This window comes from Trichosurus vulpecula, chromosome 5 (assembly GCF_011100635.1).
Source record: "Trichosurus vulpecula isolate mTriVul1 chromosome 5, mTriVul1.pri, whole genome shotgun sequence".
NCBI lineage: Eukaryota > Metazoa > Chordata > Mammalia > Diprotodontia > Phalangeridae > Trichosurus > Trichosurus vulpecula.
Genome location: NC_050577.1, coordinates 286,897,814 through 286,917,230, shown reverse-complemented (window position 1 = coordinate 286,917,230; position 19,417 = coordinate 286,897,814). Strand labels below are relative to the sequence as shown.

The 19,417-nt window shown below is 41.1% G+C and overlaps 1 protein-coding gene across 1 annotated transcript in view; it reads left to right on the top strand.

The window, feature by feature from the left end:
• The window catches only part of PAH (phenylalanine hydroxylase), a 68,008-nt gene that overhangs the window by 16,379 nt on the left and 32,212 nt on the right, over positions 1–19,417 (top strand). Inside the window, exon 4 of the mRNA XM_036761324.1 lies at positions 14,674–14,762. Coding sequence (XP_036617219.1) covers positions 14,674–14,762 — 89 coding nt within the window. The remainder of the gene's footprint in view (positions 1–14,673; positions 14,763–19,417) is intronic.

The following is a 19,417-nucleotide window of genomic DNA, read 5'->3' as shown; positions in this document are numbered from 1 at the left end:
TACCTGAACAAAAATCCCAAATTGTAGTGTCATCAACAGAAAAATTGGAGTTAAGAATTAGTGGGTTATCATGAACCTAATGTTAGAAGGATGGTTTCTGAGCATTTAGAAAAGGAAACAGTGATTATAAAAAGCCATCAGTTGAGCTACCCCAGATTTAACTTGATTTCTGGTTTTGTTAGGGTTCCTAGATGAGTAAGTAGGGGGAGTAACATAGATGCAGTCTTTCCTAGATTTTGGCAAGGCATCTGGCAATATTTCTTGATAGCTGGGTGAACAAGATAGGGAAATGTTAGCTACATGATAGTATTCTTAGGTGGGCTATCCAAAACTGGTTGAATGGTCAGACTTAAAGAGGAGTGATTAATTGATTGATGTCAACTTGCACAGAGATATCTTATGAAGTAATCAAAGGTCAGTTCTTGACCTTTGATTTTGATCTTTGAATTTGATGAAGTGTAGATGGTGGACTTTTCAAATTGTCCGATGACTCAAAGCAGAGTCAATATATTTGATGACAAGGTCAGGATCTAATGGGATCTCAACAGACTAAAATGATGAGTCACATCAAGTGGGAGGATATTTACAGAATCTTAGAATCACAGAATTTAAGAGTTCACCTTCTGCTTTGTCTTCCTAGTTCTGCCTTTGGGGTCTAATTAGGGTACTGTTAGTCGGGGTTCTGGTACATAGTCCTTCAAATACCTGAAGACATCTGTCACGTTTCCCCTAAATCTTCTCTAAAATCCATATTCTTTCAGCTTATCCTCAAACAGCATAAACTTGAGGCCCTTCTCCATCTCACTCGCTTTTCTCTGGACACTCTCTAACATATGAGTGTCATTCTTAAAATGTGGCACCCCAAAAGGAATGCAGTAGGGATAAATGTAAAACCACACAACAATAATAATGGCTAATATTTATATAGCTCTTTCAGGTTTGCAAAGAAACCTTTGATCCTCACAACAACCCATTTTTCAGTTGAGGAAACTGAGGTAAATAGTGGTTAAATGGCTTGCCCAAGGTCAAATGTTTGAGGCTGAATTTGAACTCAAGTCTTCTTTACTCCAGGTCCAGCACTCAGTCTGCTATGCCACATAGCTGTTTTTGATCACGGGCTCATAGATTTAGAACTGGAAAGGACCTTAGAACCCTAGCTAATAAACTACCCTGACCCTTTAATTTTACAGATTCTAGGCACTGTGCCATGGGCTAGAGAAAGAGCTGACATTCACAAGTAAGCCTAAGGTTTGCCAAACACTTCTCCACACAGCAACTGCCACTTTCCACGGTCACCTCCCAAGAAAACACACACACACACACACACACACACACACATGCGTTGCGGGCCACTAAGCCCCTCAGTTCTTTCTCTAGGAACTACTGCCTAGACCCATTACTTATCCAATATTGGCCTTTTGGATTTTGCCATTCAAGTACATGCCCAGCAAATAGTAGGCATTTAATAAAATGGTGATGGCTGTTTTGTACCAACCTTCTCATTTTACAGATGGGGAAACTGAGGCCTAAATTGATTAAACTACTTGTCCAAGGTCAAATAGATAATAAATGACAGTAATGGGGTTTGAACTCAGGTCTTCTGAATCCAAATCCTTCACTCTTCCCAATTTTCCACCCTGATCTCTGGATCATAGGACTCATATACCTGGATCACTATGCTACCTAAAACAGATAAAAATGTAATTGGTAAATATGTAACAAATTGAATAAAAATATTATGTTCAGCTGTTTCAGTCATGTCTAACACGTTGTGACCTCATTTGGGGTTTTCTTAGCAAAGATTCTGGAGCGGTTTGCTATTTCCTTTTCCAGCTTATTTTACAGATGAAGAATCTGAGGCGAACAGAATTCAGTGACTTGCCCAGGTCATATAGCTCATAAGTATCTGGGGCTAGATTTGAACTCATAAGGATGAACCTTCCTGTTTCTAGACCCAGAATTCTATCCACTGTGCCACCTAGCTAACCCAAAATACCATAAAACATACAGTCCTAATAGGTAGATATTTTTAGAGATCCTTATATATGGCCAGTTTCTATTTCAGTTTGACACTACTGCCTTAGATGACCTTTAAAATTCTAGAACCTATGGTCAAGTGTCTATGGATTCTCAGTGCAAAATGGCGGCCCCTAGAGGGAATTCTAAGAGAGGCATTGTGTACAGAACAAGATGGTGGCAGGCCCACTCTACTTTGCCCTACTCAGACCGTATCTGAAATAGCATGCTCAATTCTGGGCACCATGTTTTGGAAAGGCCTTTAACAAATCAGAGGAAAGGAGGGCATCCAGGATAGGGATGGCACAAGAAACCCTGCCCTGTGTAACCAGGGAGATCTTGGGGCTGGAGGAACAAGGCACATGCAGGGATTCACCCAACATCACAAGGTCTCAAGTCACAGTGTTGGCACTTGAACATAGGTCCTTTGACTACAAATCTCTTTTCACTATGCTGCATTTCCTGCAAGTCACATGAATGGCATGCTTTGGCTACCCCCCAACTCAGAGTAAGTTCTCCATGCTGTCTCGCGTGAAAAAAAATTCTTATGATTTTCACCCGCTCTTCTCTTTTTAATACTAATAACTCCATTTATATGGTTCCTACCATGTGCCAGGCAGTGGGCTAAGCATTTTACAATTATTATTTCATTTGACCCTCACAACAACTCTGGGAGGTAGATGCTATTATTAGCCCTATTTTTTTCAGACGAGGAAACTGAGGGAAAGAGAGATGAGTGATTTGCTTAGGGTCGCATAGCTAATAAGTGTCTGAGGCTGAATTGGAACTCAGGTCTTCCTAACTGCAGGACCAGCACTCCATCTATTTGGTTGGCCCCCACACACATAAGAGCCCAGTCAGATATAGAGGGCAGGCACAGCAATAATGAAGATAATGACAATATAGTGATAATGATGACAATAACAAATAGAATAGATGGTTTTTTATAATAGCAAAGTGCTTGACATATGCAGTCTTACTTGACCATTTGGCTGATATGGAAACTGAGGTACGTAGAACTGGAATGACTTTCCCAAGGTCAAGCAGCTAGTAGCAAAACTGGCATTAAGGCCTGTGCTTCCCAGTTCCTTGTATTTCCTTCTTTCTATTACTCCATGTTGCTTATTGCTGTATAAATACTGCCAACATTGATAAGACCTCAGACTCTTAAAATGGCAGCCACTTAACTATGTCTCATGTACTCGGGACAAAATGAAGCTGTGTTATCTAAGCTCCCTCGAGACTTTAAACAACAATGCAGAAACCACCCAGTAGGCCATTCTGCCCCTTGGGGACTGGAGGGGGTCTGGCTTGGTCTACACAATAATCCCCTTCATGATGTTTTTGGGAGGCCCATTGACTCAGAGGAGACACCCAGGAGCCTCGGGTAGAGAGAATTGAAATGTTATTCTATTTCAGGCCAACAAAATGGAGGATTTATTGCTTTTGCTGAGACAGGCTAGAGCCAAAGGTTATGGAGTAGCTGGGGGCAGGGGGTAGGGTATAAGGGGTGGATTGGCCTGGTTAGTGTTGGCTAGGGCAATTTGGGGCTGGTTAGAATGTAATCAACCTGGCCTCACTCTGCTCTAGATTTAATAAGCCCGAAGGTGACCTTGGTTGCAAATGTACCTCTCCTGCACAGACTCGGGAGGCTCATCTTTTTTGGGACATTGGCCACAAGCACTCCCTGTTGACTCTACATGAATGGGATGGAAGAGTGAGTGCCCAGGGCCAACTTTTAAATAAATGTCTTTGCCCCTCTTAGCACCAAATCAATATTTATTAATTATCAGCCCGCCTGGCCCTTTGTTACTTTACAGAGACCCTCTGTTTCCTGAGCCTGGGGTGGTCACTCATTAACTCAGGAGTAGGGAGCCAGCCAGGCTGGGGAATCAGGCCCAGGGAAGACCTATGGACCAAAAAGCCATTAAAAAAATCATTAATGGGTTAATTTGATTTGATGAGCTAATTTTTCTTTTTTTTAAGCAGTCGCCTAGGAAGTTGCTGGGGTCAGTCTCAATAGCAGTGTTAAGGCTGAGAGAGAAAGAGGCTTAATCCCTTGGGACGAGAGGAGAAATTTGAGCACCAAGTTGGGACAAAATGTTAAAAATTCTACCCTTCCCTCTCATCCCAGAAAAAACTACTAGAGAACTTGAAGCTAGCCCAGGGACTTGTGTAGGCCTTGGGAAGCTCAGATTCAGGCTGAAGGGGGCTTGCCTATATTTTCTATTGTTGGGGCCAGCCTCAGGTAAAACTGGGAGGCAGAGGTGAGTAAGAAGGGTCCTAGTTTGGAAGTCCAGAGTTCTGGGTTCTCTGGTACCTAACCTGCCACTGGAGGCCCAGAGGGTGACTTGTTTAAGGTCACATAGGTGGTTGGATAACCTTGGCAAAATCATTGTGATTTTTCTAAGCCTCATTTTTTTTTTAATCTGTCAAAGGAGTATAATAATGACTGCTTCTCTTACAGGCCTATACTGAAGCTCAAATGAGATAATACAAGTGAAAGTGCTTAGAAAAATGTAAAATATAAGTTAAAATATGTAAGCATTTTTATTAAGTTTGTGTTGATGTTTTAGTTTTGATTGGTATTTGTGATTTTGTTGGTTCATTGTGTTCCCCAGTGCATGTTTAAAAGTCAGGATTTGAACTCAAATCTTTCTAATTCCAAGGCCTCTGATTTATCCATTATGCCTGGCTTCCTTTCTTCCCTTTGGTACATCTCTATTAATGGTCTACTTTTTGGGCCTAGTACCCTTATCCTATCCAGGGCCCTCCACTTTCACATTCCAGGTGAGAATGGCATTTTAATTCTCTCTATCTGGGGCTCCCGGATGTTCCCTCTGAGTCAATGGGCCTTCCAAAACCATCATGAAAGGCATCATTCCAGGGGTGGGGAACGTGGCCTCAGGGCCACATGTGGCCCTCTAGGTCCTTGGGCCTTTTGACTGAGTTCAAGTTTTACAGAATAAATCCTTTTATTAAGGGAGTTTGTCCTCTGAAGTTTGGTTTCAGTCAAAGAGCTGCACTTGAGGACCTAGAGGGGTACATGTGGCCCCAAGGCCACAGGTTCCCCACCCCTGTAGACTGAACCAGACCCTCCCCAGTCTCCAAGGGGCAGACTGGCCCACTGCGTGGCTTCTTTGTTAAATTCTCGAGGGATCTTAGATAACACAACTTTATTTTGTGCCAGGTATGTGAAAAATAGCGAAGTGACTGCCATCTAAAGAGAGTCTGGGGCCTTGTTGATGTGACAGTATTTATGTAGCAACAAGAAACATGGAGTGATGGACAGAAGATAATATAACGAATTGGGAAGCTTAGGTCTTAATGCCAGTTTTGTTACTAAGTAGCCTGCATGACCTTGGGAAAGTCATTTCAGCTCTATTTATCTTGTCTTCCTCATGACCCCACTTGGAATTTTCTTAGCAAAGATACTGGAGGGGTTCACCTTTTCCTTCTCCATCTCATTTTACAGATGAGGAAACCAAGGCAAACAGGGTTAAGTGACTTGCCCAGGGCCCCACAGCTAGGAAGTGTCTGAGGCTGGATTTGAACTCATGAAGATGAGTCTTCCTGACTCCAGGCCTGGCACTCTATCCACTATGGCACCACCTAGCTAGCCCCATTGGTCAAACAGGAATAGATCAAATAAAATCACATATGTAAAGCACTTTGCAAACCTTAAAGTGTTACATAAAAGCTTTCATCATCATCATCATTCTTATTATACCTGCCCTCTATATCTGGCTCTTGTATATACAGGCAGTACAAATAGAGCTCTGGCCCTGGTGTTAGGAAGATCTGAGTTCAAATCCAGCCTTAGGTAATATGCCCTGCATACAATTTTTCTTTCTCTCACTCTCAACCCAAACTTACCTGGTCTGTGTTTCCTTTGCTCAGAGTCCTGTTTTCTAACTTGTTAATTAAAAAAAAGAAGCTACACTGTTGCTGACTATAATGGAAAACATTAACCCCAAGTACTTATTCCCTCCCATGTAATGGGAATTTTAAGAGGAACTGCCTGGACACATTGTCTTAAACCTAGGGCTAATATCTCTTGGGGTGATGAGGGGGGTACAGTTAAGTGGTGCAGTGGATAGAGTGCCAGGACCAGAGTCAGGAAGGCTCATCTTCCTGGCCTCAGATACTTGCTAGCTGTGGGACCCTGGGCAAGTCACTTAACACTGTTTGCCTCAGTTTCCTCATCTGTAAAATGAGCTGCAGAAGGAAATGGCAAACCACTCCCATATCTCTGCCAAGAAAACCCCAAATGCGGTTACCAAAAGTTGGAAATGGTTGAAACAACTGAACAGTAACAACCTCACTGAATCAAATATTGGCTGAGGCTGTGCTGACAAAGCTAATACCAAGTTGGAGGTAAAGAAGGTGGGGTGGCTGGGAAGAAGAGAAAAAAATAACTTCATTTAATCTCTGTGGTCTAGAATTCATTTTGTGGTCCTTTTCTGAGCTATTTGAAATTCTCCGTTTTTAAGTTATTTAAACTTTATTTAAATAACTTAAAGTTATTTAAATAACTTAGTTATTTAAGTTATTAAGTTATATTAAACTTTATTTAAATAACAAATTATTTAAGTTATTAAATTATATTAAGCTTTAAATAACTTAGTTATTTCAGTTATTAAGTTATATTAAGCTATTTAAATAACTAAGTTATTTAAGTTATTAAGTTATATTAAACTTTAAATAACTGTTATTAAGTTATATTAAACTATTTAAATAACTTAAAGTTGTTTAAGTTATTAAGTCATATTAAACTTTATTTAAAAAACTTAAAGTTATTTAAACAGGCATTTATTAGGCACCTACCGTGTGCGTGGGACTCTACTTTGTGCTAAAGATACAAATACAAACGTTAAACTGTCCCTGCCCTCAATTAGCTTACACTCTACGGTCAGGATATAACAAACTATTACAGGCTCTCAAAAGCCACCTCTCTTCTCTCCTTTCCCTTCTCCTCTGAAAAGGAGGGTAATAATAGCTACCACAACATTTATATGGGACTTCAAAGTTTGTAAGAAATTTCACATTCACAATTGGATTAATTCTTCACAGCAAGTCTGGGTCCCAGGAACTACAGATATTATTATCATCCTCATTTGACAGATTGGGAAACCGAGATTCAGAACAGGCAAATCTTCCATTTAGGGTCAAACAGCTGATGTTAGAGGTGAGATTTGAACTCAGGTCTCTCCTGACTTCAGATTCCATTCTAATACCCTTGGATGAGATAATCTCAAAGGTCCCTTGTGGCTCTAAAGTAAATCGAGTGATTTAGAAGTACACATCTGGATTTTCATTCAGCAGTTCTGGTCCCAGCTCCTCTGGTTATAACTCTCTTTCTTCTGCTGCCATCTAGTGTCCTCTTGGGGAATAACAAAGTAAGCCTCTGTAATGAAATAGACAATTGGACACTTTTTTTCCTGCTTTTTTCAGAAGAGATGATAGATCATATATGGATCCAGAGGGGAAAAGAAACTCATATGCCATATAAGATGATTTCCTCTTTTAGAGATGGAAAACGTAAGGCCCAGGGACATTAAATGGACCGCCCGAGATCATACAGGCAGAAAACATCAGAGGCAACATTTGAAGCCAAGTCCCCCCAGCTCCAGAGACAGGGATCTTTCTATGACTCTGTACTGGGGCTGAGTCATTAATATCCTTAAAGGATCCTCTTGTCCTTGTTCTTTTAACTCTCCTCATTGTTATCGAGAGACGTTTCATAAATTCACAATCCATGAGAGCAGAAAGAGGTTTTAATACCATTGGTTCCATTCCCTTCATTTTACAGAGACTATCGTCTCTGGCCTCAGAGGGGGCACATGATTTGGCCAAATTGACACAGACATTTGGTAGCAGGGGGAGGCTGGAATATGGTTTAGTCCTGATTTGTGGTCCAGTGATCTTGTGAATATTAAATGCCTCTTTCAATTGAACAAGTATCTATTAAATGCTGCCTACATGCCAGTCACCATGACAGGAGCTGGGATACACAGAAAAAAAAGCACAGTTTCTATCCTTGGCTCCATACACATGGAAAGAGTTGTATCAAGGGATTTGCCAAGCCAGCAAGAACGTAATGTCAGAAATCCTGAGTTTATATCCTGCTCTAACACATTGGAAGCTGGGTGGTGCAGTGGATAGAGCACCAAACCCGGAGTGAGGAAGACCTGAGTTCAAAGACACTCATTAGCTGTGTAACCCGGCACAAGTCACTTAACATTGTTTGCCTCAGTTTCCTTATCTATAAAATGAGCTGGAGAAGGAAATGGCAAACCATTCCAGTATCAATGCCAGGAAAACCCCAAGTGGGGTCACAAAGACATAGACGTGATTGAAACAACTAACAACAACACATGCCACCTACCACATTCCCCTACAAATATGGGAAGATTGTTTCACCCCATCTGGGCCTCAGTTTCTTATGATAATACCTGAGCTAGCCAGTCACTCCTCAGATTTTTGGGAGTTATTATATCAGTTGCCAAGTCTTGTCTTTTGTATCACGCCAATATCTCTCCATTGTCCCTTCTCTCTGCTCACATCACCACCATCTTAGTTCAGGGATGGGGTCCTTTAGGTCAACTCTTTGAATCCAAAATTCACAGGACAAGGTTTTGTTTGGATTCAGTCAAAGGGCCACACTTGAGGACCTAGAGGGCCACACGTGGCCTCGAGGCTGCAGGTTCCCCACCCCTGGTTCAGGTCTTTATCACTTTCCTGGACTATTGCAGGAGACTTCTGGTTGGTTTCCCTGTCCCAAGTGTCTAACATCCCATATATTCCAAAGTAATTTCCCTAAAGTGCATGCCTGATCACATCCCTCCCTCAATAAACTCCAGTTTATTCCCTTCGATATCTAATATGTTATTTCAAGGTCTTCCTGACCTTTATAGTCTTCCTATACCTTATTTCTCTCCATGTATGTATAGTCCAGTCATATTGACCTACCTGTTGTATGTCACACTTGAGATCTGATCTCCCATCTCCATACGTTTGCACTGGCTGTCTCCTATACATGCCTGTCATGCTTTCCCTCTTGACTTTTGCCTCTTAGAATCCCCAACCTCCTTCAATAATTTAGCTCAAAACACCTTCTACTGGAGTCCTCCCCCAGTCCCCCCAGCTGTTAATGCTTTCTCCTCTAAGGTGAACGTCCATCCTTGTATTTACCTTGTATCTAGTCTCTCCTAATTGAGCAAGTTGATAGTGTCAAAGGAGTAGAGGGGGCAAGGGAGAAGGTATCCACAATGATTTGACAATGTCTGTATCCTGGCTACCCACCTAATGATACCATTCAATTAATCTAGTGACTCTGTGTGTATTTATCTATTTATTTATATATTGTCTTCTTCACTGGAATATAAGCTCCCCAAGGACAGGGGCTTTTCAGTTTTATGTAGACCCCAGCACTTCTCATAGGGCCTTACTAAATGCTTACTAAATGCTTAATATTAAATTCTTAATAAATAATTAGTATTAAATGCTTAATATTAAATTCTCAATAAATGCTTAATATTAAAAGCTTAATAAGTGCTTAATATTAAATTCTTAATATGTGCTTAATATTAAATGCTTAATAAATGCTTGATATTAAATGCTTAATAAATGCTTAATATTAAATGCTTACTATTAAATTCTTAATAAATGCTTAATATAAATGCTTAATATTAAATGCTTAATAAATGCTTAATATTAGATGTTTAATAAATATATGGTGATTGACAGATTGATTGAAAGAAGGCATTGTACCTTGATGGAAAGCTAGCTAGATTTGGAGTCAGAGGATCTGGGTTCAAGTTCTGACTCTACCGTTTATTACCCATTTGACCTTGGGCAAGTTTCTTAATCTCTCTGAGCCTCAGTTTCTTTATCTGTAAAATGAGGGGGTTGTATTAGATGATCTCTAAGGTTCCTTCCACCACTTAATCTGTGATTCTACAGTCTAAAAATTAGGAGAACACACAAGTGGGACAGATATGAACAAGTCAAAAACAGTAAGCCAAGAATGAATCAAATCAAAGTATTGCTGTCATAGCCTTGACAGGATGGTGTTATGGGATGCATAGCTTTGCAGACATGGTCATTGTGGACCTTTTCTTCTCCATTCCATTAGTTTTTAAGTCATAGCATAACCCACAAGGAAGACCAAAAAAGCAAAGAAATGAAGAACATTAGAGCTGGGAGGTACATTAGAACATTGAATATCACATGTACCTATATTAGTGTACTTCTTCAGTGCCATACCAATCCAACTGCCAAAGAATTATTTTGTGGAGCTGGAAAAGTAGTAACAAAATTCATCTGGAAGAACAGAAGGTCAAAAATGTCAAGGGGATCAAAGAAAAGAATGTGAAAGAAGGGAGCCTAGAAGTACCCTAAATCTAACTGTATCAAAAAGTAGCAGTCATCAAAATAATCTGGTCCTGGCTAAGATACAGAGTGGACAGAACTAAACACAATATCCCAATATGGTCTGCCTAGCATAGAGCACAAGAGCACTTCCCACTGTGGCCACTATTTCTCTATTAAAACAGTTGACTGCTGTGTCACACTCACGTGTGGACTCATATTACACTTGAGTTCCACTGAAACCCTCAGATCGTTTTCACATAAATGATTGTCTAGTGTGACTCCACCCCCTCACTGATCGTATACGTGTGAAATTGCTGGGGTTTTTTAACCTATTAGGACTTGACATTTTTCCATATTATATGTCATCTTATCAGATGCAGCTCATCATTGTTTGTCAAGGCAATTTCTGGACTTAGACTCTATCATTTAGCATATTACCAATCCCTCCCAGGTTTGTGTTGTCTAAAATCTCATCAGTATGGTATCTATGTCTTAACTGAAGTCATTGATAAAAATGTTGGATGGCACAGAGCAAAGGACAGGTATCTGTGGCACGCCACTAGAGACTTCCTTTCAAATTGATGTTAACTCATTAATGACTAACTACTTTTTGAATCTGGTCACTCGACTGGCTACAAATAGTTATATTTTACTGGATTAGAGCTCACATCTCTGTATTTTATACACAAAGGGTGCTTTGTTTCATAAAGAAAAAAATATTCTAGGGTCCTGGAGTGCTTTGTGCAGCTAGGCGATCCAGAGCACTGAGTCTGGAGGCAGGGAGACCTCAGCTCAAAACCAGCATCAGACACTTACTAGCTGTGTGACCCTGAGCAAGTCACTCCACCCTGTTTGCCTTAGTTTCCTCATCTGTAAAGTGGAGACAATAATAACACCTACCTCCCCGGTTTGTCATGAGAATCAAATAAGATCATTGTAAGGTTTCTAGCGCAATGCCTGGCACACTGTACATGCTTCACAAATGGTAACTATTGTAAAGTGATTTGCAAACTTTAAATTCTTGTTTTTGTTCTTACTCAGTCATGTCTGACTCTCTGTGACCCCATTTGGGGTTTTCTTGGCAGAGATACTGGAGTGGTTTGCCATTGCCTTCCCTGGCTCATTTGACAGATGAGGAAACTGAGGCAAATGAGGGGAAGTGACTTGCCCAGGGTCACATAGCTAGCAAATGTCTGAGGCCAGATTTGAACTCAGGTCTTCCTGACTCCAGGCTCAGTGCTCTATCCACTGTACCAACTAGCTGCCCATATTTAAATGCTAGCTGTTATTGTTAGTATTTTAATTTAATATTAGTTAAATTTTTAATTTAACCAATTTAATTTAAACTAATTTAATAACTAACTAAATTAACTGGCATAACAGTGTATTTCTGGAAGTTCAGAAAGAGTTAACACTAATCCCATATATGTTTTCTAGCTCTGTGAAACAATTTTCCCTAAATACCTTTGTGGTGAAAAATTTGTTTCTTTCATATTATATCTATGCACTGCCCTCCGGTCCTAAGCCACCGATGCCAAGGAAGCATCTTTCTCAATTCCTTGAGGTTGATCACTAGATGGCACTAATGCTCTTTTCTAAGACTCAGTAAGGATTCTCATGACTGGAACATGGGATGGGCCAAGTGTCCCCTCTGCTGTCCATGACATTTCCCTTTGAACATGCTTTAGATGCAATGATGGTTATTTGTGTAAAGAATCAATAGCTCCCTGACTCCAGGCACCCCAAAAACCTGAGTTTGCACAGTGTCATAGCTTTAGATGGAAAGGACCTCTACATCGTAAGTGTCATAGACTCAGAATCAGAGGATTTAGAGCTGGAGGTTGAGGGTAGAAAGGACATCAGAGACCATCTAGTCCAATTGTTTCATTTTACAGATGAGGAAACAGAGGCATGTTCCTTTAAGCAATTTTTAACATTTTATTTTGTTTTTAATTTATGGAATAAAACAAGCATTTCCAGAAGAGTACAATAAAAAGATGATTGCACATGAAATGATAGATCTACTACACAGAACTTGCTATTCTTTTCACATATACAACAAAACTATCATGTAAATTTCTTTTTTCCTCCTTTTTTAATTCCTTCCTTCCCCACTCCACCCCCGATGGCTACCATTAGACACAAATAGGGGTGTGTGCGTGTGTGTGTGTGCGTGTGTGTGTGTGTGTGTATAATATTTATGTTTTATATATATGCATATATATATATATAAATTATTCTATACATACTGCTATTAATCAGTTCTTTCTCTGGATGCAGATAACATCATTTAGACAATTTCTGAACATGCATTTCTTATTTTTAAGCAAATATTAATCACTTCCTAGGTGTTTGACCTTTGATAAATCACTTTACCAGCCTGAGTCTTAGTTCCCTTCACTGTAAAATGAGGGGCTTAGGTTAAATGGCCTCTAATCTCTTCTAGCCCTAAACATATTATCTATGAATCTCTGGCTTTCAGTTTTCTCCTCTGTTAAATAAGGTGGTTAAACTAGATGGCCTCCAACCTTGGTCTTACTGGCTCCACAGCTGGCATCCACTGTGCCAGGACTGCCTCTGTGAGCCTCAGTTTCCCCTGCTGTAAAATAAAGAGATTAAACTAGATTTCTTCCAGGATCCCTTCCAGCTCTAAACCAATGATGTTAACATCCTAATGCAGCTTTCTTCCTGCCCTTTTAATGACAACAATAATAATTAAATTGATTTATATAGTATTTTAAATACTTTACATATATTATTTCATGTGAACCTCACAATAATTCTCCAAGTACTATTCTCATTTAATATATGAGGGGACTGAAGCTTTAAAAGATTGTCACTTGCCCATGGTCCCAAACGGCAGGATTTGAACTTGGGTCTTGCAGAATCCAAGTGGAATGCTTTAAGCAATATGGAAGGACAGAAAATTTAACTCACATTTAGTTATCTGTGTATAAGATATACTTTAAGAGACTTAATCGCAGACTTACACCTTCATGCTAATCATATATGTCTTGGCCCTTCCTTTGACCACAGATAGTACATGTGTATTGGGGCAGCTAGGTGGTGCAGTAGACAGAGTGCCTAGCATGAAAACAGGAAGACTCATCTTCCTGAGTTCAAATCTAGCCTTAGACATGGCTGTGTGACCCTGGGCAAGTCACTTAACCCTGTTTGCCTCAGTTCCTCATCTGCAAAATGAACTGGAGAAGCTAATGGCAAACTACTCCAATATCTTTGCCAAGAAAACCCTAAATGGGGTCACAAGGTGACGGACATGACTGAAAATGACTAAACAAAGTGCATTGAACCTAGAGGCAGAGTACATGACATTTGGAGCTAATAGAGCTGAAAAAGACATCAGAGGCCAACTAGGCCAACCCACTAATTTTACAGATGAGGGAAATGAGGCTCAGGAGAGGAAGTGACTTGGCCAAGGCCACACAGGAAAACAGAGTGAAGATTTGACTCTCATTTATAAATCATTTATAACACAGACTATCAGAAGTGGAAGGAACCTCAGAGGTCATCTAGTGAACCCCTTGATTTTACAGTGGAGGAAACTGAGGCCCAGGAAGGATAATTAGCTTAACCAAGATCACATGTATAGTAAGTGGGGAAAATTGGTCCCAGTGGTCTTTCCTCCATACCATGATGTTGGGGCGGGGGAGATCATGTTGGACTAGAGAAATGAAGGGAGACTTCATGGGGAAAGTAGGACCTGACATGAATCCTGAAGGATCCACAGGATTTGGAAAAGCAGAGAGGAGTGGCCAAAGCTTTGAATTTGGCCTCCAAGGCCATCTTGTCCAACCTCTTCATTGTATGGAACAGGAAGCAAAGTCAGATGACTTACAGATAGAAAGTAGTGGAGGGGGGATTTGAACACTGGTCAGGCTCTTTTCTCCACTTAGCTAGGATGGTTCTTGAATGACAAGAGGTACTGTCTATTTCTAGTGCTATACTAAAAAGCCTTTCCAGTTCGTGATTAGTTTTCCATAGGAATGTCTCCCAAGAGCCCAAGGTTGCATCGTGCTATGATGAAGCATCAGAGTGAGACATTAGTAGGGGAATTTTAATATTAGATTAAGAAAAACATTTACTAAGGGGCAACTGCTTGAAAAAAATGCTTTCAAGACCAATATCATATACTTTTGTAGCGTTCATGGATAGGGGTTATCAGTGTCACTGCTTTCACAAATGACTGATAAGAAAAGGTTTCCAATCTCCTTTGGTCATGTCTTAGATACTAAAGCCTGGAGGTTCCTTTCTATGTTGCAGTGCCATGGTTCCCAAGAACAATCCAAGATCTCGATAGATTTGCCAACCAGATTCTCAGCTATGGGGCCGAATTGGATGCAGACCACCCAGTAAGTTGGCCATCTCCCTCTCTTCCTTCCTCCCTCCTTCCCTCTTTCCCTCCATACTTTCTTTCTTCCTTTCTCCTTTCCTTCATCCTTCTCTCTCTTCTTTCCTTCTTTCTTCCCTCTCTTCTTTTCCCTTTCCTTCTTTTCCCTTTCCTTCCTTTCCCTTCCCTTCCTCTTCCCTCCCCCCTTCCTTCCTTCCTTCCTTCCTTCCTTCCTTCCTAATTTTATCTCTTTGTGCCACTCTTTCTTCATTTGTAAAATGAGGAGGTTCAAGTTTCCATCACTATCAAATGCTTTTTCTTTGAAAGAATTCTGACTCAGAGTAGTACTACAAAGTGAATGATATGGGTGCTTGAGGAGATGGGTGTCACCAAAAAGAAAGAGAGTTAATGGACTTTCTGGCAAATCCAAGCGTTTTCCTCTTAAGGGAGAGCAGCCCCAGAAGGCTGGGTTCAAATCCTGACTGTACCAATTACTACTTCCAAGAATTTACTTCTTTGGACCTCATTTTTCCCACCTGTAAAGTGAAAGGGTTGAATTCTATGACCTTTAAGGTCCTTTCCAAGTAGAAATCTATAATTCAATGAAATACAGAAGTTCGTATAGGTCTCTAGGATATGGAAATCCATCAACAAGGAATGGGGAGTTGCCTTGACTATTTTGAGGCTTGAGTGTGATATGTGTATGTTGGTTCAAATGCACGATGGCTCTTGTAAATGTATTGCTAACCTGTTTGCTGATATATCTGTGAGGAGAGGGAATTATTTCAGAATATCAGAGTCAGAAGGGATCTCAAGGGTCAATAAATCAGCCAGTTGGCATTTAAACCCCCAAGAAGTGCAAGGCACTGAAGACACAAATAGATAAAGGAATTGATCCTACAATTTATCTATCAGGATACTTTTATTGAGGGAGACAAAAGGCACATATATGAGCATATGAAAAATGAACACCAGGTAGTTTTAGGGGAGAGGGCACTAGGTGCTGGGGGGAAACCAGGAAAGGCTTCATGTGGAACAGGGGTTCATGATCTGGGATTCATAGTCTATTAAGAGATGTCAAGGGTCCATGAATTTGAATAGGAAAAAGAAATACTTTATTTTTACTAACTCCTAAGTGAAATTTGGGCAGCCACGTGGTGCTGCAGTGGATAGAGTGCTGGGCCTGGAATCAGGAATAGTCTTCTTCCTGGGTTCAAATCTGGCCTCAGACATTTACTATCTGTGTGACCCTGCACAAGTCCTTAATCCTATTTGCCTCAGTTTCCTCATCTGTAAAATGATCTGGAGAAAGAAATTGCAAGCCACTCTAGTATCTTTGCCAGGAAAGCCCCAAATGGGGTCACAAAGAGTTGGATATGACTGAAATGACTCAACAATAAAGTTAAATTTAATACAGCCTTCTTATTATTCTGAGAAAGAGGTCCATCCATTTCACCATAGTTGTCCATGGCACAAAAAAGGTTCAAAACTGTTTGTGTAAAAGGTGGGACTTGAGTTGAGTTTTTTGTCTATTTCCATATTTTTATCTTCAAATTGTTTAAAACACTTAGAAAAACAACTTCCTTTGTTCTGACTGCTTACAGATTTCTTAACATTTACTTAAGCAAGCAAAGGGTCATGTTTCTCTCATCCAACAGAGGGAAACAACTTGGCGAAGGGGAAGAATGCTTAAGTCCGTCCTGAAAATGAATCTAGAAACTCAACTTTTTCATTTATAGTCACAGCCTGATGATGAGCCTCCAAATGAGGTTTTAGTTCAGTGAATACATAGGATCCCTCCTGCCCCCCCGCCCAGAATAGCCTTCCTAGGATGCCTTATCTCTAGGCAGGTTCCTCACACCTACTCAGAATGTTGTGTGGATCAATTGGTAAGTAACAGACAAAGGGCAAGTGGTATGTTAGTAAATAAGCATTTATTATGTACCTATGATGTACCAGGCACTGTGCTAGTACCAAGGATACAAAGAAAGGAAAAGACCTTCTGTTCTCTGAAGGAAATCAGTCTAATGGAAGAGACAACATGCAAACGACTATGTACAAATAAGCTACAGACAAGAGAGATTGGGGGTACTGAACAAAGGGAAGGAGTTAAGACTAAAGAGGACCCGGAAAGGCATCTCACAGAAGGTGAGACATTAACAGAGACTTGAAGGAAGAAGCCAGGGAAGCCAGGAGGTGGAGAAGAAGGAGAGTGCTCTAGGCATGGGGGATAGCCTGTGCAAATGCTGGGAGTGGGGAGTGTGAGGAATAGCAAGTTTACTGTGCCTTGATCCTAGGTTCTTTATGTAGTGGCCAATGGGAAAGTTGAGGAATAAAAGAACATCTAAGAGTGAGAACTCTTACCAGTCACTGGGCATCATGGGCACTTTTTAGCCAACTCATTGAGGAAGCTCTCTACCCTTCAGTCTGTATAAAGTTCTTGATGGGGAGGAAACCATGACCTAATCTAAGCCTTGCCTTGATTTGATATCGTTGATAGATCAATCAATAAACATTTATTAAGCATCCAGTATTGCCGAGCACTGCATAAGTTTTACAGCTAGAAGAGTTTAACCAATCCAACCCCTTTCTTCATTTTATATGAGAAAAATGTGGCCCAGCTTGTCCAAGCTCATTCAAAGCTGATGCTCCATTCAGTCTTTTCCAAATCCTACCCTTCCTCAGTTTCTTCACATGTCAAAATGAGAAGGTTGAACCTGAAGGCCTGTGAAATCCTTTTCAGCCTTGGGGTGATGTTCTTATGATCTGTTCTCCCATATACTGCATGATTGGCCTGAATCCCAACTGTTATCTGGGGTACACTTTTGCTTCTGGTTCCCAGCTCCCCTAATAGCTTCAGTTTCCTCCCCATCCCATACTCTTATCTTGTAGATTCTAGAGTCTAGAATATCTTTTCTCACTTGATGGTGAGGGGGGAATTGGATTGTCAAGGACCTCCAGGCCATACCTTCCTCTGGTTTACCTTCATGTTACCCAGGGTACAGATGTGGTCAGTTGTAAGTTTAGTTGGCCCTTCTTTAAAAAAAAAACACTAGCATCTTTGACTTCCCTGGCCTTTAGAGACCATGAATATTTTATGGTAAAAAATAAAATTTATCAGGTACACTGTTTCCCTCTGCAAAGAGTAGGCGTCAGGCTCGTGGTGTTCCTGTGATTTGCTTAAGTCAGGCCCTGGGAATGCAGTCCAAGGACAAGGCAAACCCTCTTGGGTGTTTCTCAGCATCCCCAGAGCCCCCTCCCACAAGAGCATGTGGCCCCGACTATAATGTGTGAGATGGAAACAAACCCTAGCCTGGGAAGCAGGAGTGTTCTTTCCAAAAGGACCCCCTGTTCCGAGATTTCTGTTGTGTTGAATATGATACCTCTTCCCACCCCCACTGTGCCCCTTACCCGACCCCTGAGCCTTGGCAGCTGGAGCTGGAGCATGACTTATATTTCATATTGGGGCCAGTCACTTGGAGAGGGGTTTGTTTTCTGCATGGAGGGTAAAGGGCTCTCCCAGCCTTCCCCGCACTCCTGACCCAGTGTGAGAAATGAAACAAAAAGAGAAGAGAGTTACTCTCCCTTTGCCAAGTCCTGATCTAGATGTCAGAGGCTTAGGATGGGGGAGCTCAGAGGGGCTCTAGTTGAGACCTCTCATTTTACAAATGAGGGAACTGAGGCCCAGTGAAGTTAAGTGGTGTTAAGTACAAGGGGAGGGATTTGACCAGGTTCTCTAACACTGAATTCAGCCTTCTTTCCACTACACCACAGATTCATTAGCTTAAAAAGGCCAAGGTCTCCCACTCCCACATCCTGGGCCATCTCCAGTCATCTTAATCTATATCTGTCCACTGGATGCAAATGGCTCCAGAGGAGAAAGTGAAGCTGGTGATCTTGCACAGCCCTTCCTCACTTAAAGCCAATTCAGTTGCATGTCATGGAGTCATCTTCCTGATGTCAGGGTCCTCTTCAAGAATAAAAGAAAAACCACAACCACAGACTCATAAGATCAGAATCAAAAGACCCTTTGTGGGCTGTTTCATCCAACCCTTATCCGCATGAGGTGTATCTTCTTCCATACTTGCAGGCGATGGTCTTTACTTGAAGACCCCTGGTAATGGGGAATCTATGCCCTCTTTAAGGTGACTCATCCCACCATTGGAGAACTCTCCCACCTAGGCAGTTTAATTGACATCGAGTCTAAATTAAACTCTGCATCCTCCATTCTCAAGGTAGCAATGGAGAGAGAGGAACATGGAATCAGGAAGTACTGAGTTTGAATCCTACCCAAACACCTAGGAGCTATATGGCTCTGGACTGGTCAGTTAACTTTTCTGTGTCTCAGTTTCCTCATCTTTAAAAAGGGGGTGGGGATATTAATAGCACCTACCTCCCAGGGTTGTTGTGAAGGCCAAATGAGTTTACATACAAAACATGTTTTGCAAACCTTAGTCTATATAAATGCTAACTATAGTGTTAGTTTGTCTTTGGCATGGTGGCCTTTTGAATTCTTGAAGAGAGCTGTCATGGCTTTGCCTTCTTCTAGGGGGTTCCCTTTCTCTCTCTGCCCTGCACCACTTTCAGTTTTCTCTTCTCTTGATTAAAAATCCCCAGTCCTTTCCTCTGATCCTCATAACCTGAAGGCCCTTCACTATCCTGATTGCCCTCCTTTGG